This window comes from Phycodurus eques, chromosome 19 (assembly GCF_024500275.1).
Source record: "Phycodurus eques isolate BA_2022a chromosome 19, UOR_Pequ_1.1, whole genome shotgun sequence".
NCBI classification, from domain to species: Eukaryota; Metazoa; Chordata; class Actinopteri; order Syngnathiformes; family Syngnathidae; genus Phycodurus; species Phycodurus eques.
In genome coordinates this window covers 8388589-8411211 of record NC_084543.1, presented here as the reverse complement: position 1 = coordinate 8411211, position 22623 = coordinate 8388589, and the positions used below count along the sequence as shown (strand labels likewise).

The window sequence follows — 22623 nt, the reverse complement described above, 5'->3', positions numbered from 1 at the left end:
GTTGTAGGAGTTGCACTACTTGCCGTGATCCTCCGCAGATGTTTCAGGGCGAGCTTGCGCAATCAATTTCCCTTATATTCCCTCGACATTTAGACCTCCAAACCTGACACCCGCGGCCGCCCCCACCTCTTTTCTCCCCCTCCTTGTTATACATGTGCATGCCTCGCAGAAACCATGGTGAGCCGGGTGTGTTTTGTTCTCTTATTGCACAAATATGTGTAATGCCCTCTTCAAGCTGGAGACAGGATGGAGAGAAGACAGGGAAAAGGGGAAGTAGGACGGAACATCTTGTGGCCTTTTCCCCACATTTCATCTAAAGGGCTGTGTTTTTTATTGCATTTGTGTGTCTGTGTGAGAAAAGGCCTTGTTTTTGGTGATTAGTATGCAGAAAGGAAGCCCATTTGCATAATTAAGTGCTATTGAGAGTGAGAGAAGCAACAAAGTTGGTTAGTTTTTACAACAGAGTTTAATGATCACGTTATTGCTGCTCACAATGTTAGAGTCCATCATTCCCAGATCCATCTTATTATGTACGTTTTAGAAAGAACCCCCCTCAAAAAAGCATATAGACAGATACAATTGAAGTGGTTAAACACAGAAGATTTTAGTACACCCAATACAGTGGCCGCTGAAGGGCAAATTAATATGGAACTACACTGTTAATTGTCAAAAAGACAACAAATCCAAATAAAATAAAGGCACAAGAGGCAAGCGCTGGCGCTCTTCTCCGAGGCTCCAGTTAACACACAAAACATCTCCAGTATTTCAGGACACACTGTTGTATAGATATGTATACACAGAGCAAGGCATCAACTCTGAAAAGGTCATTTAATGTACAAAATAGCATATAAAAATACATATAAACTCGTTACAGGTGTTACGACCCCGTGTTTTTTCATACCAAGGCCTCGGTTGGCTGTGTTGCATGTGCTCCTTTATATAGGATGTGTGGGCAAGTTATGACAAAAAACATATTGCAGTGTTCCATCCTCACGCATACATAAAAAGACATTTTATGAATCACTGCTTAATACTGTGTGGCACTTGGACAGGGATTGGGCAGTAAAATGAGGGAGAAAGCGGTAAATTGTAATAAAAAACATTTTAACTGGTGATTTTTTAAAAACATTTTGTAAAGGCACTTTTGTTGAGTTGTTGTGCAAATGTCCTTTCACGTGTTCACACTTGGCATTTAAACCCTGCATGTTGACTCACAGTACTGCGAAAGAAGCATCCGGATCCTTGACTTGATGACTGTGATACTTTGGCCCTTTTGGATTTCACTTTCTTTTTGCGGTGAGAGAGGGTCCGCCTTGGCATTTTACTTCGCTCGACGAGGGTAACGGAAGCACAAAATTCAAGGCACTCTTTAAAACGTCAGTGATATTTAAAAGAAAGAAGGATGATTCCAAAAACAAGTTCCCTTGTTTTTTTTTTTAATGGAAGCATTAATAAAATCAAATGAAATAAAACCTCAGAGGAACTCTTTAAAAAAAAAACTGTAGTCCCTGTAGTCAGGTGCTATTTGTAATAAGTATGGATGTTCGATACCACTATACCACTATTTTTCAGACCGATACCAATACTTACTCGAGTACTCGCTGACTACCACAAGTACTTTTGATACATAACATTTAAATTCAATTACATATAATTGTGAAGAAAGGCCATTCTTACTTTTAGACACGCACGATGATTCACCGATATGTCAAACCGCCATAGTGTAGCGCCAACTACTGCCGAAGAGGAATTACTTAATGTCAGATCATTTTGCTTTATGTATCGGTGGCTGGTATCTGCAGCCTATAGTACCCGATAAGGTGAACTAAGGATGGTCTCGGCCCGATACCGATACCTTGTATCTGTGCTATAGTAATAAGGACTGATAAAATGCTAGCATACTAACAATTGGTATGCTATCATCTAGCAAGATAGCAGCATGAGTACAGAAAGGGCTGAGGCTGGTCAATAAGGATTTAACATTTTGCCCTGTAGTCGGGTTCCATTTCTAATGAGGATTGATAAAATGCGAACAAGTTAACCATTAGTATGCTAAAATATACAGTTGCACAGTCGCAACCTGAATAAAAAAAACGCTGTGGATTAATAAGTATTTAACAACCTGGCCTGTAGTGGGGTACTATTATAAATGTGAATGTATAAAATGCGAACATGCCATCAGTTTGTATGCAAACATAAGAGAACTCCATCGGGATGGTCATTAAGGATTTGACATCCTGCCATATAGTCAGTCGCTTTTTTCGAATGAGGACTCATAAAATGCTAACATGCTAACACTTGGTATGCAAATATGTACGAGAACACACTCTGGAAGGTCATTAAGGATTTTTTTCCCTGCCCTTTAGTTGGGTGCCCTTTCAAATGAGGACTCATGAAATGCTAACAGTTGGTATGCTAACACACAGCAAGAAGTACAAAAAGCGCTGAGGCATGTTGATAAAGGTTTTTACATCCTGCCCTGTGGTCTGTTACTGTTACCCCAAAAATGAACATTAATTAAATGCTAACATGTTAGCAGTTGGTTGCTCGTTGAGATGAAGTAGAATGCACAATATCAACAGCTCTCTCTCTCTGTGGACGGTTTGAGTGCAGGGTGAGTTCAATTAGAATCTTCAGTAGTTGAGTTATAAAGAGGAGTAATAATTATTGCTTATGCAGGAGCTCGTTCGGACCCCCACAATGACGACGGTGGGCAATATGCGAGAGGAAGGCACGTGGGCTAAAAGTTTGATGGCAGCGGTCCCTGCTGGGTTATCGTCGCCGCGGCCGCCGTCCGCTGCTGGTTAGATGGAAGGGTCGCTTCCGGGGCCGGCCTCTGGTTGGCTGAGCCGGGTAAGGGTGGGAGGGGGGCGCCGAGGGAAGGAGAGCGCCGGGGCTGGGGGGCACTTGGCCAATGAGATGGGGTAGGGGAGGGGGCTGGGGTCATCAGTGGGTGGAAAAGGTGTCATGGGTTAGTTGCCGTGGCAGCTAGAGTTAGACGGGACACAGACAGACCAGGAAAGGAAACGGAACAAAAAAAAAAAAGAGGCACACAGAAGGGGACATAAAAAGAAAAAAAAACAAAAGATAGAAGAGAGATTAGTTTCAGCTAGTGGCGTCGGGATGACAACAAGGCAATTATCTTTTTTTCTACGGTGGTTGCACCCGGTGCTAGGGGCAGAATGCTCCGCTGCCCCCAGCATCATGTGACCACCGTTACCGTTATGCTACTCATGTTACCAGACGGTGAAACCATGAGGTAGAGGAGGAGATGCTGTGGTTACCCAAAGTGCACACAGCGACGACGAGCCATGACTGTGCGTGCATACATTGGCTGTCATCGTGGATGTATAACAGTATTCTTGAAAAAACAAAATCTGCCTTTTTAAGTTTTTTTCTAAAATATATTTTTTTCCCCTCAAAAATCTATTAAAAAAATAACATTTTCCAGAATATCTGCATATACTTTATTTCTTGAAAAATGAGATTTTTTTGAATATCAGACTTTTTCTTGAAAATTGTCAACTTTGTTTTCTCAAAAATAAAAATAAAAACCTCAAATATATACTAAATTTTATGTCCAAAAATATGGTTTTCCTTGAAATTAAATACATTTTACTTTTTAAAAAACTTTTACGATAAAAGACAAAATAATTTCCCTCGAAAAATAGAATTTTTGTCCTCAAAGTATTTTTTTTCGACAATATACTAGCATTTCCTTGAAAATATGACTTCTCTTGAAAATATACACGTTTTTCTTTAAAAAATTAAATGATAAAATCTCTTGATCTCTTAAATTAAGATTTCTCTCCTCTACAAACTTAAAACGATACAGTAAGATATTACTTTTTGAAAAGATATGACATTTTCTAAAAAAAAAAAAAAAAAACTATTGTATTCTTGTAAGATAATTTTTTTTCTCAGAGTAAAATTTCATCTAAATTAAAAAAAAAAAAAATACTACTACTTCTGCCCTCAAAAAATAGGACATTTTGACTTTTAAAAATACCTTTTTGTGAAAATCCGTTTTTCCTTGAAACACCCTCAAGTTTTTCTGTGAAAATATAGGGCTTTATATTTCGTAAAATTAAAATTTTTTTTGAGGAGCATAATTGTGTCGTCCAAATTCGCATCTTGCACTTTTTCCATGTGGAGTTGCCGTACAACTCCTGCAGATTTAGCACTGCGTGCACTTTGGGTAACCATGGACGGCATGGTTTCATGTGGGTGAGAGCGTGACCCTCTCGTCGTAAGGAGCTATAGAGTTGCAAGTAAGCCTGACTGATTACTAGTATTATTGATTATGCTTTGTTCCATTGGCTAGGAAGTATTAGCAGAGCGGCTAATGTCTACTGTGAGCAGAGAGGTGCCGTAGTAAGAGATAGCAATGAGAGGTTAAAAGATGGTGATTTGTTTGTTTTTTCAGAGGAAACAAATTCAAAATAGACAGTCTAACTACAAGAATTTAGAGTCTTTAGGTTGTCTTTGGAGATTTATTTTGTTCTCAATAGTCGTCTTTATTGCCTTTTAGTGTTTTTTTTTGTTTTGTTTTGTACAACAGGAGCACCACTGCTCACACATACATATTGTAGCTAGCTAGTCCATGTCTATATTGCATAAAAACAGTCATGAGGCCTGTGCATTGAGAAGGTCACCTCATCTTTAAAAACAACAAAATCAAAACAAAACAAAAACACACACACAAGCACAACAACGCTGCCTTCCAGGGAACAGTAGGAGCTACACACTCGGAACAGAAGTCTTACATGGAGATACTTCATCTATAAAAAGCATACTGTAAAAATAAAAATGTACAAACTAAAAAAAAAAAAAAAAAAAAACTACAAATACTTTCAAGCGATTTTGTTCCATTAGCTTCATATAAGCACTTTAAAATCCCTATATACAAATGTATTTGTCTTTTTATTGTTTGCAGCTAAATACATGGCAACAGCACCACTCTGGCTAGGAAATATAATATGAAAGATGTAAACAGTCCCAATGATAAAGTCCAGTGGGCGACTGATAAGACCACAAACAACAGTATTTCATACAAAAACAAAGAAAAAGAGCTCGGAACACAGACTTCAGTAGTCATCACACGCTGTGTTATAGTAGTAAAATGGGATTAAGTGGCGTGTAGTCATCGGGCACAACACTTTGATCATTCACAACAAAATGTGGGAACTAGTGGAATGAAATCGGGTATAAATAAAAGGTTCCCATAGGACGTGCTGGGTAATAAGTAGCAGAGATGGAAAAAAAAAACAACAACAACAAAAACGAGAACTCCCGAGTCCAGGAGTCACAAGGAAGGAAGTCACATGAATGGAGTGATCCACTCTAATTGAGAGTGGCCGCCCGGGTTAGCGAACAAGAGATAAGAGAGCCCCCCCCCCCCCCCCCCACATCCCCCCACCCCACCCAACATGGCTCCTCCCGAAATGTCACTTTTACTGCAACAAAACTGTTTTCACATTTTACGCCAAGCTTGGCATGCCATGCTAAGACACACACAAACACATAAACTGGTCCCTTGGTCTGCATGCGCGCGCACGCGCGCGCACACACGCACTCACACACACACACACACACACGTACACAAAAAGTGGCTGGTGAGCTAACTAACCTCTGTCTGTGGTCACTACCCTTTGGTAAGGATGGATTCTCTTGTCTTGGCGGCGTACCTTAGCGGTCATGGCACCTGCTAACAAGCGCGATGACGTTGGCCAAAACAGAACACAGAAGGTTACTCATCACAAAAGACATCACACAACGTCAGCGGCCACTTCTGGGAGATTTGAGGGGGGGGGGGGGGAAGTTGGGGGGGGGGGGGGGGGGGGGGAGGGATTTATATTTAACCCTCCTGTTATGCTGTGGGTCAAATGGACCCGTTTTAACCCCCCAGCTATGTTGTGGGTCAAATTGAAAAATCTAGGAAAATTGCTTTTTGTTTTTACAAATTGAGGTTAAACTATTAGGCTTATTTTTCCCTCATCCTTTTTAAAAATAAGTTAAAAAATTATAATTTTTTGTTGTTGTTGACTACACACAAAGCGGGTCACATTGACCCATGAACATTGTTTGTACGAAACATGCAACAGGAGGGTTAAAGTTTGATTTAAAAAAAAACTTTAAATAAAAATTATGATAAAACCTGTTCTGCTCGCATCATTTCTTCATTTAAAAATTATTTAAAAAAATAGAATTTGTATTGTATTTTTTATGATTAAACGAAGAGTGACTCATTGACTCAAAAAATATCTGGAAAAAATATTTAAGGATTAAGATAAATCTTCCGCTGGCCTTATTTTTGTCATTTTTCTTAATTTCTTATATTACATATTTATAAAAATGTTTTTTTTTTATATTTGCAAACACCTCCCTTCCCATACATGCTCTATTAAATATATTGACCTGGCAGTGATGCAGCGGGTGAAAGGAGTGTGCTGAAATGGCTAATTCTTTTCTTTGCAAATATTATACACTCATTGTCCAATATAGTTCATATCATACACACATACAAACAAACACACACACACCTTATTTCACCTCAATTTAACACACAAAAATAAGTGATAAGTGTTTGTACATAACAGGAGTGTTAAGTCATTCAAAGAGGACAGAATTTTGTTGTGTTGTGGTCTTCTGTTCTCTAAAGATTAATCCAACCCACTAAATTTCTATTAAAAAAAGCTTCACTAGTCGCTTCAAAATCACACTAATGAGGCATTGGAATCATTAAACAAGCTTTTTAAAAAAAAAAAAAAAAAACAACAACAAAAAAAACATCACAAACAGCGCGTGCTAGAACATCTACACTAGAAAATGTGTTAAAATTACAAGCTGAACTATTTTTTTGTTAAAAAAAAAAAACAAGGTTAGAATTGAATGCGTCACACCACCACGCTAGTCAGCTAATAGAACGTCACGAGCGAGATGAAGCCATGGACACTTAACTATAGCACGAGGAATCTGTCGTCCCACAGTGTGAGCAAGCTGTGAGCCTTTGCTCCGTAACATACTGTAAGTATTTAGAAGGATGGGTGGGGTGTAGGTTCTGGAAAGGGAGGGTTTGGGTTTTTTTTTTTTTTTTTTTTTCCTCTGCAAGCCAGTCCGTGTGCACTAAGATGAATAGCTAATCGCTTAGCCTTTGGTTGGGAAAGCCATACCTGCGAAAACACAGGACGAAGGGACTATTAGCCCGATGATGAGCTTCTGCAAGCAGGTTTACATGTGGATGGATGTATTACGAGAGCTGGACACAGATGGCTGCCATCACCCATCTTCATCTATTGTCATTGATCAAGTTGTGTGACGTTAAGGGCTGAGGAATACAATACAGAGCGTACGTGGCATCTGTAAAGCTGACGTTCGCAGCAGATTTTAAAGAGAAAGTGCTGCTCCCGTGAACAAAGCTTTACTATCACTATGACAAATATCCAATGCCACCCCATGTGCGGGGTAAACGTCTTTACCACAACACACACTGCCTGCACAGCAGATATGCCATTTCTAAAGTTGAAGTTCACAGCAGCGTAAAGATTGGAAATCACTGTGCTAGACTGCTGGTCTAACACGATTATGGTGAATTTTATCAGGGCACAGGTACACTGAGGTGTGCTGACACATTTAAGTCGCCAGCAATGATCAACAGCTCATTCTGTATATCCACTCACATTGTATGTTGCCACACCGGACAAGAACAGTGACAATGCTCCACTCACATACGGATAGCTGCCATTACACATCGCCATCTTCCGCACAGAAGATGTGTCTGTCGAGACTGCATTGCACCACATTTAAAGGGAATAAGAGGAGCCGCTGTGATTGGAGTCGGCTGTAAATACTCCCGTAGTGGTGCAGCCTGCCCACTCTCTGGTCTGCCGGGTTGCGCTGATCTACAAAAATTACCAACACCGGTCTAGCCTGCCCCTGGCACACAGTTGCGCCGCCTGCCACACACGATTTATGCGGTTTATGAAAATAGAGCCCAAAGTGTTGACCTGTGAACAAATAAATGTCACACCTCAAATTGTAGTAGTAATCCCCTTTCCATATAATGTCTGATACCACCATGTATGAATGCAGCTGGCATCTTTACCACAACACACTGCAGGACACATGTGGCATCTGTAAAGCTCTAGTTTTAACCACAGGACATATTAGCGCAAAGAGCAATTTCTGTGTGCATGGCATCGACTGAATTTAAATTTTTGGGTTGATGCCTTGGAGCCAAGCATCCAGTTCTCATAATACATCCCTTGTCCAAGTAGGAACATGATGAACCGTAGCGATTAATTACCTAACACGCCGGTCGAGTCGATGGGGTATTCCAATATGGAGGGCGTCAGTGTGTAGGGGTACTCGTAAGGCGTGTAGATGATCCCCGACTCGGGTCCTTGTTGCACCAGGGCCGGATGCGGGTTGCCGCCCGGCACCAGGGCAGAGCTCTGGATCTGACGAATCAGAGGCATGATGGTCGGCGTGGTCACGGGGGCGGGGTTACGCAGGGTGGGCGGCAGGACGGGCGTGGGGCCGGTGATGATGCGAGGGGCCTGCGGGGTGCCGAGCGGGAAGCTGGCGGTGGCTGCGGCACACACACGCACATAAGACGCACAATGATTGTGTGTGCGCACCCACACATAGACGTATACACAATGGACAGGGGACGAAGAAGGGAGAAACAGTCTCTGTTACAAGGAACAGAGGTATTGTTTGGATATACAGTGGTCTGCTGTGCAAAGACCCCCCACCATCCTCCTCCCGGCCCCCTCCCATCCTGTGTTTTGATCCTTACGTGTCTTGACATTGGCGTCTCTGTAGGTTCCATTCAGGATGGCCAGCTCCATCAGCTGCATTTTCTTCAAGTTGTCCTCACCTTCAGCCTATACAAAGACACACGCAATCTCAATCAATGTCAAAGTTGAGGTCGTAGGGAAAGGAATCTTATAAGGTCATGTTAAAAATGGACGCCACCAGAACTCTGAGATTCCCAGGTAATCAGCAAAGAAAGACAAGGAAAAGGTGAGAAATATAAAGTCTTAGCACTGCACATAGGATTTTATCCTAGTGGTGTTACCGTACGACTGTAGATTTGGTTTTCCGCTACAGAATGGTTGTTACTGTAAAAGCGCTGCAGTATGTAACGCCAGCGCTTATTTGTGCTTTTATATGACATGTAACTATAGACTTATTTGTGAACTTTTGAGCTGCATGTCAGCAGCCTGGCCGTATTTCCATCACTCTGCTTCTTACTGGGCGCCACAGTGGACGACTGGTTAGCACATCCGCCTCACAGTTCTGAGGACCGTGGTTCAAATCCCGGCCCCACCTGTGTGGAGTTTGCATGTTCTCCCCCGTGCCTGCGTGGGTTTTCTCCCGGTACTCCGGTTTCCTCCCACATCCCAAAAACATGCAGGGTAGGTTAATTGAAGACTCTAAATTGTCCGTAGGTGTGAATGCAAATGGTTGTTTGTTTATATGTGCCCTGCGATTGGCTGGCGACGAGTTCGGGATGTGCCCCGCCTCTCGCCCGAGGGTGGCTAGGATGGGCTCCAGCGCGCCCGCAACCCTAGTGAGGATAAGTGGAACGGAAGATGAATGAATGCTTCTCACTGTCACATTTGTCCACTCTGCGCCTCCTTATAATGTGATATTATCGGGAATACAGTTAGTCATTCAGCTGGAGTCCATGTGCTTTTAAACCCAATTGCAGGCTGTCAGAGCAACAGGGGCCAAGGCCATTTTAGCCAATCGGAGACTTGAAGAAAGTCATTTCCAGGAAAAGGCGCAAGGACATCAAAGGCAAATGGAGCAAAAGGAAGGCAAGTGTGGATAATAGTGAAGAGGGGTGCACTATTGGTTAGCACATCTGCCTCACAATTCTGAGTTCCGGGGATCGAATCTCCAGCCTTCCAGTGTGGAATTTACATGTTTTCTGGTTATTTTAACTTCCTTACACATTCAAAAAAACGTTAGGTTCATTGAAGACTGAAATTGTCAATTGGTGTGAATGTGAGTGTGAATGTTTGTCTATATGTGCCCTGCGATTGGCTGGTGACCAGTCCACGGTATATCGCACCTTTTGACCAAAATCAGCCGGGATAGACTCCAGCTCACCCACCACCCTAATGTGGACAATTGAAAAAAGCCAACACACAAACGCGAACGGCACACACTTTGACGTCATGAATCTAGAAGCAAAGATTCTGGCATCGTCAGAGACTCTGAACAGCACCCAGTCTGTGCTATTCTGTGTCCAACAAGCTAGTTGCACCTTAGCTCCAGTTACTGCCCGCTGAGAAGCTCGTCTGATTTACTGCTTCAAGGCAAAGTTGTGGGGTTAAGCCAACACATATCATTAGCCAGAGGCTTCTGCAGCTACATAGAATTAACAGGTACTGGTGCTCCCGATAACCACGACGTCTTATGGCCTTAAACTTTGAGGTTCGACTGCAATAGAATTCATGCCACTGGTCTTTTCATTCTGCCCCAGTTGTTGCAAGAGAAGGCAGGCTTGTGATTTCCCAATGTACGATTGTGTGTGTGTGTGTGTGCCATTTTCCACGTGAGCACCAGAGGGCGGGACGTATGTAGGTGGCGCTGGAGAATGCGACCGATGCCGAGGAGTCCAATCAAAACGTCCCCTTGTGCGCGGACAATAACAACGGCGACGGAAAAAGGGGAAAAAAGGAATATTGTAGCCGGTCGTTGGGAATGAAGTGAGTTGTGAACGAGTGAAAGGAGTGATGGAGTGGGGAGGACGAGTGAACAGACTCGCCATTCATTCACACAGCCTTTCAAACAACCCGGTGTTGCCGTGGCAACCCCTTTTTGTGCATGTTCCCTAATTACCCTAACCCCTTACACATACTCACTCACTCACACACACACAGACACACACACGCACACATTTTTGGACCGACAAACCCCTTCCCCCCTTCCGTGCATACCAAAACGCTAAACTCTCATCCCCGCTTCTTTTGAGATACTCACAGCGGGGACGAGGAGTTTCTTGACTTCGTTGATGGCCCGCTGCAGCTTGATTTTGGCGCGGTTGTTTGTGTCCTCCACCGTGATCAGGACGTGCAGGTCCTCGCTCAGGTGCTCCCAGTTAGGCTTGCCTCGGTTCATCTCCTCCTGGATGGAGTAGAACAACAAGAAGCGTACTCGGTTTGTATGCGCGGCATGGGCCCTATCCCATTCATGCGCTACAACTAGCGTCATGTAATGCGGCTCAGTGGGTGTTTTCTTAATCCTCCTGTTATGCTGCGGGTCAAAGTGACCCATTTTATAATTATGGAAATGAAATTTAAAATCCTAGTACGATTTAGTCAACGTACGAGTCCTGAAATTCACCCAAAATGGTTGCTTCAAACCAAAATGGCCGATTTCCTGTTAAATTTGAGGCAAGGGTGCTTGAAACTTTTTTTGTGCATCCTGAGAGGATAGACATGCCAACCAAATTTCATTTCACTCGGTCAAACTGGAAAACCTGCAAGCAGTGACGAACAGGCTCTTGCGCCCACTTTTTCATGCCGAGTCCCCGAAATTATGACCATACGTAGAGACTTTGCTACACCCACATTAGAAAGCATACAGTGGGTAGAAAAAAAGCTTTGCTAGCTTCATTCGTCTGTCCAGGTTACATGGTTCCGATTGGGGCTCACCTGGACGAATTCCCAAGTAGGAATTTGGCAACGTATGAGCCCTGGAATTTGCCCAAAATGGGTGCTTCAAAAAATGGCAGACTTTCTGTTTCATTTTGTACATGAGCCCTTGAGACATTTCATGTGCCCGATTATGATAGACATGTACACCCAATATCATGTTGATCGATGAAATTAGTGTCGAGGGCTATTTTTCAAGGGGGCGCTACTGATAGGTCATGCTTGGGACCAGTAAAATACATAAACCTTTACCAGTATACCAAAAAAAGGTGAATTTTTGCATGTTAACCCTCGTAAAAAGATGATTCAGTTCAGTTCAAAGTTAAAACTGTAATCAACATAAAAATTATACAATGAAAATGGTTGATTTCACATATTTGCAATGACAATTGCAATGTAGTGAATGAATAATGAGATATAATAACTGGGAACAAAGGCGTGTTGTCTCGAGAAATAACTCGTCATGGGTTATGCAACATTCTCAAACTCCCTAAATCATTAAACTTTCCTGCAATTTTCCAACAACTCACAACTGTTGCAACATGTTTCTTGCTTATCATTGTTGTGTCCTCCATTCCAGAAGACGATTATCTGAGGGAATCAGTTAGTTTTCCATTTTTGTTGGAATAATAAACGTTTTTAATTCACTAATACGTAAAATCTGTGGAAAAACTAACTTCTGTTGTAGTAACAGTCCCAACAGCCTCCCTACAGTATGCATTTGCTACTAGCTTAAAAAGTTCATGTGATCGAAAAGAGATTACATTGAGTTTTATATTTCAAAAATTTGCTTGCATTATGCTCGTCGACTTCACCGTTTAGCTGCTATGCTAAGATAGCCTTTTTTTGCTTCTCTGATCATATCAATATTTGCAGTTAGGTCAATGTGGACATATTATGGAAAATTGACTTTTCATTGTTTGCATATGCCTGACCACTCATCAAGTGTGAAATTAAACAACCATGTTTTTGTTTAGTTACAGTATGTGTCGGTGAGTGAAACAGTGGTGCTAATTAACATAATAACCACCAACATAAGGTTTCTCAGCCAATGACATGAGCGACATTCCAGAGCGAAAGAACCACTTTGACATGACCGCCCGAAGCACTATCATATCAAAGCCAAAGGGTAAGCAGAGCTGCAGTGTTACCACCGATTAGGGTTAGCCAAAGGAGTAATCAGAATTAGCTTCTGATAATAGTGGTATAATGATGTGGTTAAGTTGTTGATGTGTGTGTGTGTGTGTGTGTGTGTGTGGGAGGGTTATTTGTCTTTGCCGATGTAATGCGCCACACTGCTGCACTAACTGAGCGCAATTCAGTGGCTTGGTGATGAAATGCTGCCATGAATGATAATGCAATAGAATCTCAATGGGCACTCGCTTTAGGTGTGTGTGGAGAAGGTATAGTTAACTACATAGGACAAAATCCAATTACTACTTTTCTATTGGCCATTTTATTCCATTTTCTAATCAGTGATGTATAAATACTCTTTTTTTTTACAACCCCAATTCCAATGAAGTTGGGACGTTGTGTTAAACAAATAAAAACAGAATGATTTGCAAATCATGTTCACCCTATATTTATTTGAATACACTACAAAGACAAGATATTTAATGTTCAAACTGATAAACCAGATTGTTTTTATCAAATAATCATTAACTTAGAATTTTGTGGCTGCAACACATTCCAAAAAAACTGGGTCAGGGTCATGTTTACCACTGTGTTACATCACCTTTTCCTTTAACAATATTCAATAAATGTTTGGGAACTGAGGACACTAATTGTTGAAGTACTGTCCGTATTTTACGCTTTATACCACACATAATGCGCCACACATTTTCAATGGGAGACAAGTCTGGACTACAGGCAGGCCAGTCTTGTGCCCGCACTCTTTTATTACAAAGCCACGCTGTTGTAACATGTGCAGAATGTGGTTTGACATTGTCTTTCTGAAATAAGTAGGGCCGTCCGTCCATGAAAAAGGCATTGCTTGGATGGCAGCATATGTTTCTCCAAAACCTGTAAGTACCTTTCAGCATTAATGGTGCCTTCACATATGTGTAAGTTACCCATGCCATTGGCACTAACACAGCCCCATACCATCACAGATGCTTTTGAACTTTGCATCCATAACAACTTTTTCAGTCTTCTCAGTCTTTTTTGCCACCTGTCCCAGCTTTTTTGGAACATGTTGCAGCCATAAAAGTCTAAGTTAATGATTATTCCTAAAAACAATGAAGTTTATCAGTTTGAACATTAAAGATCTTGTCTTTGTAGTGGATTCAATTAAATATAGGTTGAAAATTTGCAAAATCATTGTATTCTGTTTTTATTTATGTTTAACACAACGTCCCAACTTCATTGGAATTGGCGTTGTAAATTTATATTTTGCAAAGACTATTTTTAATTGGGCACTTATTGTAGCTTGCTGTACATTGAGCAGCGACTGTTTAGCAATTAACCTCCACTACTGCCAATAGCGATCTGGACAGTTCTCTGCATAGTCTTGAGAAGTTTACCACAATGCTTCCTCCGGCATCAACCCCACAAGGACCATTTCCTGCCTGTCAGTGTTGGGCCTCTACTAAAATCTTCCATAAAGCTGCTGTTCGCTGTCTTGGTGCCAGGAAATCAGGAGTTTTTGTTGTTAGTTTGGTTCTACAGAAAAAAATGGGAGTAGTGAGTTTTACTGTATGTTGATCACAAAATGACAAATCCCATTGTTACTTTGAATAGACTCTACCTTAACTGTGACCTGAATGACAATAGGAATTGGACTTCGACATATACAAAAACTAAACCTTTAAGAAACAATGCTAAGCTAAGCATTAGCACTGCAGCATTGATCATGCCCACAGGCCAGAATTGTGAAGAATTTTAGCATCTCGGCTCTAGTTCATATTTCATAACTCGGGAAAAAAAATGTAATAGGAGACGAATATTTGATGCAACCACACGCTGGTCGAAAGCAAAGTTACGAAAGCGTCCGTCACAGTGTGGGCCGTGTACACGGGAGTGAGAGACGCCTGCTCTGCGAATGTTTTGTCAAGTGAGATGTATCGTTTTGAAGAGCACTAAAAGTCAACATCTTTCTCTCGCCCCCCCTCCCACTGTGTCTCTGTTTTCCTTCCTATGTGTGTGCGTCTCTCTCGGAGGGTGTGCGGGGTAGGGAATGTTCTAGAGAGAGAGATAGAGAGAGTGCACGAGAGAGAGAGAGAGAGAGAGAGAGAGAGAGAAGGGGAGGTGGGTGGGGGTGCGTCAGATGGAATGCTGGACTTGCTCCACCTGCCGTTTGGAAAGCTGGAGCCGTCCAACGGGAGGAGACACCAGGGGAGAGGAAGGAAAGACAGATGGACAGACCAGCGGGACAAGGAGAAAAAACTGAAAACACATTGTGGGTGGCGGAGAGAGAGAGAGAGAGAGAGAGAGAGAGAGAGAGAGACAGACAGACAGACAGACAGGCAAACGGACAGACAGACAGACAGATAGATAGATAGATAGATAGATAGATAGATAGATAGATAGATAGATAGATAGATAGATAGATAGATAGATAGATAGGTAGGATAGATGTGGAAAGCTATGATTTCAAATGACCCATGAAGGCAACACCCGATTATATTTTGTAGCTAGAGACAGATGATGTGAGAAAATTTAAGATTTCTGACAGTCCCTGAAGGCAACACTTCTTTAGATTCTGTAGACCGACAGACAGTGTTGAGACTGCTCATGACGGCAACGCACGATTAGATTCTATAGATAGATAGAGATAGATAATGTAAAGAACGCTATAGGTTCAAACAGTCCATGAAGGCAACTCCCGACTTCATGAGCTTTTATGTAGATGGATAGATAGTGTGATGAAAGGTATGATTTCAGACTCTCCCTGAAGGCAACACCCAATTTCATTACATTTCGTAGTTTCTCCCATTTCCAACATTCATCTATTGAGCAACCTTGATTTGTGATGTCTGGTGACCTCCTGACACAAGTCATTACAATTATTTTGAGTGTGTCAAAGGAACAGCGCTTCCTGTGAAAACAGGAAGTGAGGCCTCGCTCGGTCACTATTACTCTGATTAACCCAATGCCACCTTAAACCACAAATATGTATTTTTTCCCTTTAAAGTAATACCGTTGAACTCATATACACTGGTTTATAATAATTTTAATAATGCTACTGCTGTTACTATGGCTAGCACCGATCACCTACCAGCCTAGACACATCTTATGTTGTGTTAGAGTTACCGTCTGTGCTGCTATTGAATGTTGTGGCCTGCGCTCCTAAACACACCAACATGGACGGACAATGCGCATTCCCAGACTGGAGCAAAACTGTTTCTTAGTGCTAATTTAATAAGGGTTTCCATTCAGTAAATACACACCAAGATTCATGTTCTGTTAATGTTTACAACATTCATTCACTGGCTAACAATTAAAGTAAATGACACATCACAACTCCAGGGGGAGTGCTGGAGACACCGCTGTTCCGTACATATCCTTTAATAAGTGAATCTTGAGTAAATGTAATTAAACAACGTGTGCAAACATTCTTGCCGTCTATTAAGGACACGCAGAAACATTGCGTTAGCGTTTCGTGGATTCACTGAATTCTTTAGCTTCTGTAAAGGACACTTCACCAATGTTCCTAATTAATCCTTTAAAAGGTTAGTCCTTAGTTACATCCATCCATCCATCCATCCATTTTCTGAACCGCTTCTCCTCACTAGGGTCGCGGGCGTGCTGGAGCCTATCCCAGCTATCATCGGTCAGGAGGCGGGGTACACCCTGAACTGGTTGCCAGCCAATTTCAGTAAATTTAATTTTAAAAAATGCACACACATTCCTAATGAGAAGCAGAAACATATTAGCACATTGTTGGCTAACAATTGAAAGGAAATTCACAACTCTAGGGGGAGCACCTTTATAAACTGAAACTCATCAGCCAATTGGAGAAGGGGTTCCACGAGTAGCAGACGAAACCAAAGGATCAAGGAGATAATGTTGAAAAATAATCGAGTAATACTGTTTTACTCTAATTTGAAAGCATTTTTTGACCAGATTTCCTGTAGGCGGTATCTCACGAAAACATTCCTCAAAATATATATTTTTTTTTTACACAAAAAAATTCACAAGAACCCATCATCCGATTTTCAAAACTCTTAGTGCATATTACTTAGGTTGAAGTTGCCATTCCAACCAGACTCAGCATTTTGACAGATTGTCATTTTGGAGAAATCCTGTCATGTTGCTGCTCTCAGGGGAAGCCTGAAGCCTCAGCTGTTTCTTACTTCTACTTTAATAAATGATCCTTCCATCCATCAATTTTCTATACCACTTATCCTCATTAGGAGGACCCGCAGAAAACACACGAAAGCAAAAGGAGAACATGCAAACTCCACACAGGAAGACTGGAGCTGAGATTCGAACCCCAAACCTCAGAACAGTGAAGCAGTTGTCCACCATGCTACCAAAATTATTAATTTTATAAACAGTAATATAGTCGCAGTTTGCATTATTTACGAATTCACCTATTCATGTTTTTTTTCCTGTGGATCCTCTCTTCCCACTCGTCACGTAAAAACTCATCTAGTCCCTATTTGGGGTATGTCCGAAACAGCCTAAGATGCCACAAGATGCTGTCAAAGTGTTGACTAAATTGGAACGTGTCAAGGAAGTATGTTGACGTAATACGTCTCGACTGAGAGTTAAGCTTCATATAACAGGGAGGAGCCAAGTATAGCCTGGGTTGTTATTGGTAAGTATTGAGCATCTTCGCCGCATGTGCATGTACATGCACACTTCTGGTGCATTTTTTCAAAATCAAATCATCTATAAGCCATTTAGGATGATGTTGCAAGATGAGTTTGAAATCCACTAATGCGTTTGTGGTATATTCACTATTTAAAAGATGAGTATAGACAATTACAAACATTTTTTAAGGGGGGAGGCATCAATAACTCATGCTTTCTCGCTCCCCTGATAACTGTATTAGAAGAAACGGTCCTATTACAGATAAGAATAAACACTGATGTAGCCTGTTAGCGCTGAGCATGTTTGTCCATTGGCCAGGGTTCTTTAGCTTCTGTGGGCTCATAACTGAAAGTAAAAGACACTTCACAACTTAAGGGGGAGCCCTGGAGCCACAGCTGTCCCATATGACTCCTTTAATAGGCGATCCCTTTCAGTAAAGGCAATAAAACAAGATCGACAAACGACCCGAGAGCCTGTTAAAGAGCTACTCGTACCTTCTTCTTGTCTCGCATTGAGCCTTTCCCGCGCACCATGATCTTGCAGCCGGTCTCTGCCTCCAGCTGTTTGGCCGTCAGCCCGCGCGGGCCTAGGATCCTCCCAACAAAGTTGAACTGGACCCAAAAAAAAGAATAAAAAGAATATCATACACAAGAGGGGTGCATATGACATGAGTCCATTTGAGGTCGGCGGGGGGCTTGTGTGATGTGTTTGTGTTACCAAGCGTGACTAAAATAGATCATCATAGGGGGCGCTTAGCGGTATGAGAGGACGGCGGCACTCGCTTAACCTTATCTGTCACAGAGACTGAGTGATTAACAAGACAGCTGCCCCGTGTGTGTGAGTGAATGTGTGTATCCTCGTCACTCACACACATAAAAAAAAATTCTCAGTAGCTGCTCGTCGACGCCGCGTTGACCTCTGACTCACATGGGCGCGCGCACACCGATAGAGATGAACGGCTCCTCTAAATTTAACCTTGATCTCAAGCGTTTGCCGTCATGTGAGTGAGGACAGCCTACTCGCTGATTGGCGAGCTGATGCGTGGTGCTGGTGGAAGGGAGGTGAAGGGCAGGAGGGAAAAAAAAAACAAAAATAAAACAACAATAAAAATTGTTGAAAAAAAAAAATCATGTGAGCCCTTCAATCTGAATCAACACAACTCATATTGAAGTACTTAACTGTACTTGGCGGCAATCGGGAGGATGTGCCGGATGCTTGCGCGCTTCATAGGACATTATATTTAGGGCAGGGGTAAGACTTAATCCACCTTTTTAAGTGCCTGTAAATATGGATGCGGTACGGGGCCCCGCAAACGCTGATTAAAACTGCATGAATAATCAGCATTTATCAGTAAACTAAATTTATAAATTGAATACAGTAATTTGATCATTATATCTGTTTGAGATGAAGTTGATTCAAAATTGGTTTCCAGCATTTGTTTTTCGCAGATTGTCTCCTTTGTTTGACATCCAAATTTATTCCCTGCTAGCGTGATGACTTTATATATATCATTCATTTTTTTTAATTCCAGCAACTGAATTGTTTCATTTGTATGACTTAATAACAATAATAATAATAATAATAGTAATAATAATAATAATAATAAAATGTATTTATAAGCTGCCTTTCAAGCCACTCAAGGTCACTGTGTAGGACAATTAAAGCATATTTAATATACAATTAAATATACAGATTTTTTTATCACATTTTACTCCCTCACTTCCTTTCAGCGCAATGACTTTCGAAATCGTCTAATTTCTTATTATTCTAGCATGGAAATAGTTCCCTTGTATGACATCACAGGTCATTTCCTATTGATTGGATGGGTTTAGAAATAGTTTGTTTGGTATTATTCCGGCAACTACATTGTCTCCTTTGTATGCCATCACAGTTTACTACCTAATTTCCTATTGGCGCAGTGACTTTAGAAATTGCTTAATAGCTTATTATTATGGCACGTAAACTGTCTCCCTTTTTTTCCCTATGACATCACAGCTGATCTCTTATTGGCATGATAAATTAGAAATCGTTCGTCTTTAAAAATTATTTGTTTCTTATTATTCTGTCATGTATATTTTCTACTTTGTAGGCCATCACAGCTAATTTCCTATTGATGTGATGACTTTAGAAATTGTTCATTTCTCTAAAATGCAAAATGACTACTTATGGGATTTATGGTACTGGTACTCAAAAACTCAACAAACAGCGTGCTCACGGAAATGTTGGTATTTTAGGGGTGGTGGACACTAACAGTGCATCTGATTTTCACATAGTCCAGCACGGCTGTCCATCACTTTGCAGGAAAATTAATATAGAAACCAAACTGTGAAATGCACAGGTGGTCAGCAATTTTGATTAGAAGATGCCGTCTCCTTTTTTTTTTTATAGTTTTAGTATTCTACTCAAACTTTGAATTCAAGATCTACTCCACTAACAATTTTCAATGATTTGCAATTTGCTGTTGTAGTTGTAATCTATCTTTTCCTTGGAAATGACTTTCCTTGGGCTTCTGATTGGCTAAAATGGCTTGACTGTTTTTTTTTTTTTTTTTAATGAGAGTATACTGTACATAGGTTTAATGACATTGACCGGTCTCGTGAAGCCCAACTGACTTTTTGGCTTCCCTCCCGCTGCCGACAGGAGATAAAAAGGGACTATGGTGAAAAGTAAACGGCTGGCAAAGGGGTTCGAAGGTCACACACTGGCCCCCACTCACGTCAGGGTACTCTTTGACCGGCACGTAGAGTTTCTCCTGCAGCTGGGCCACCGGGCCGACGGCTTCGGGCAACTCCTCCATGTCGCGTCCGTTGAACATGCCTCCGTTCACTGTGTCGTTGTACATGTCCTTGCGTACCCGCCCGATCTCTGCCGGTCAAGAAAAAAGACACTGTGAGAAACCAATGACAATCACTCCTGCTATGTTGACACATTTTCGTCCTTTTTGACCAAGTAAATGTGCTCGGGAGGTCACTGTGACCCAATAATGAAACCGGACAGAAAGGATTGCTCATTTTGAAAACTCATGCGACGTCTGCTCTTATGCGCAGAGGTCCAATTAAAACACTGTCATTCTTGTAATGTTTGTTTAGGCTTTGAACCGACGGCCCACAATGCCTCTGTAATGACACCCCGGCGCAATAATAAGTGCTTACATGCCGACCGCACGCACGCACACAAACACAACCCAATGGCTGCCTTGAGGCGCAAATATCATCTGACCTCAGCAGGCTTGTTGGCTAGCTACAATTCAAGCCTCAGTGATCCCTTAACAACCTCTTATGACCCCCCCACTTTTGGGTCATGGCGACACTTTGACGACAACATGAGAAGTGAAAGAAGCTGTCGAAACGCTGCCATCATCAAGTCATCTTGCGTTTGTTTCGTGTAACAAATGAATAGCCGTCACGTCGATTAGCATGAGTTGACATACAGCACGTGTCCACAGTACTCTGAATTGGGCTAAAGGGTGTGCGTGAGGCATCCGTCGCGTCTGTCCGGTCTGGGCGCCTGTCCACATAACTCGGGCCGGGCCAGAACACGCCGAACATGGGCCACTTTGATTCTAAACGCGGCTGTCACGCTATCATGTGGTGCGAGGGAGACAGAGACGCTCGGCCTTCCGCCTATGTGCGTGTGTGTTTAAAATAATGACTTGACCTGTTGTCAAAAACTCAAGTAGCGAGCGTCATGCTTAAAAAAAAGTATCGCAAATGACTCGAGTACATGATTGGAATGACGTGATTATTTGTGTATTGGTGCTTTAGTGAAGAGGAATGGAACAAGTTTCCCAGTGACATGTTGTGTCGTTCCTGTGCAGGGATGGGCTGCATCACTCCCACCATAAGCCTGCGCATTAGGTCACTGGCAAAGACTAACAACTGTCTGTTTGTTCCCATCACCAACTCACTCACTCACTCACTCACTCACTCACTCATTCACTCGCTCACTCACTCTGTGTGTGTGTGTGTGTGTGTGTTTGTGTGCGTGTAACTGATAAAGCACAGAGAAAGGCATATTGTATGAGAGATGAACTTAAAAAATTTCACATTTGGCCAGTTTAAAGTGACCCCCCTCCTCAACCCCCAAACACACACACACACACACACACGTACACAGCAACCACCACATTACCTTCATCCAGCAGCCGCTCCAGATGCGTGAAGATGCCGCTGAAGTTGGGCAGTGAACTCATCACCTTCCGGTCATTCATCAGCTGCATTAAGTAGTCCGGATTGGACTTGGGTCTCTCCTTCACCTCTGTCTCCCCGACCATGGCTGGAGCGTCGACGCAAAATGACTCTGCTGGGATTTAATATTAAAAAAATATATATTGTGTGGTGGAGGGGAGGTGGAGTGTTTAAAAAAAAAACAAAAAGTCCCCAAATGCCAGGACAACACCGTCTTCCGGCCGACGAGCGTGTCTCTCAAGCGGCTACTCTTCAAATCACAGCCGCCCCCCACCCCCTGCTCGTCTCCGGATGATGCGAGCCCCTCCGCGACTCTCAAGTTGTTTTGAAAGGTAGGGCGGCGAGAAAAAGTTCACTTGAGAGCTGTTCGCGAACAAGTCGGCGGCGGCTGCGTTGTCCCGGAGCCGGGTTCGCTATCATATGATTACAGTAGCGCGGCTGAGCACGAGTGTCGCTCTGGGGAGCGCGCCGCGCGTCACCGCCAACGCCTGAAGGGTGGAGGCTCGTGCTCGTCCCCATTGAGCAGCGCATACTACGACGCCTCCTCCCCTCCCGTGTGGCGTCGCGCACGCGCACGCACAACTGTACGTACCGGGCAACGTGAAGGTATGCGCATCTGTTGCTTCGCCGCAACTGTCCCGCTCGACCAGGGGCGCGCGCCTGCGTTTTTCCGGCTAGTTTAGCTCGAAGGCTAGCTAGGTTGGAACATCGATGAGAATACACTTACATTCACCAACAGGAGCACTTGTTTTTCTAGATTTAACCTAACTATATAACGTAAATATATTTGTATGTTTTATTTATATTCGACATAATGTATCCAGCAATTCACGTGAATTGGATTGTTGACATACAGATCGACACCAAGTTCGTTGAATCTGACTTCTGTGATTAAACGCAAAGCATTGCGGGGTAGACATGGCAGAAGAAGCGTGAATCTACGCATCATTTTGACCATATATACACGCAGAAATAAATTGTAATGCCATTATAATCTGTTCCAGCCC

At 42.4% G+C, this 22623-nt stretch overlaps 1 protein-coding gene across 4 annotated transcripts; it reads right to left on the bottom strand.

Moving 5' to 3' along the window:
• Positions 1-480: 480 nt before the first annotated feature.
• Positions 481-22054, bottom strand: qki2 (QKI, KH domain containing, RNA binding 2). Of its 4 annotated transcripts, none has more exons than XM_061706798.1 (9): positions 21561-22054; positions 20146-20294; positions 17924-18040; positions 10999-11142; positions 8801-8888; positions 8306-8590; positions 7173-7196; positions 5630-5707; positions 481-2988 (listed from the first exon to the last, which is right to left on the bottom strand). In XM_061706798.1, exons 1-9 carry the CDS (start codon positions 21700-21702, stop codon positions 2966-2968), a joined length of 1050 nt encoding a protein of 349 aa, XP_061562782.1. In that variant the 5' UTR covers positions 21703-22054; the 3' UTR covers positions 481-2965. The 4 variants fall into 4 exon arrangements, with proteins under 4 accessions (XP_061562782.1, XP_061562784.1, XP_061562785.1 ...); XM_061706800.1 differs by having other exon boundaries at positions 5630-5704; XM_061706801.1 differs by lacking the exon at positions 7173-7196.
• Between the last annotated feature and the right edge of the window lie 569 nt (positions 22055-22623).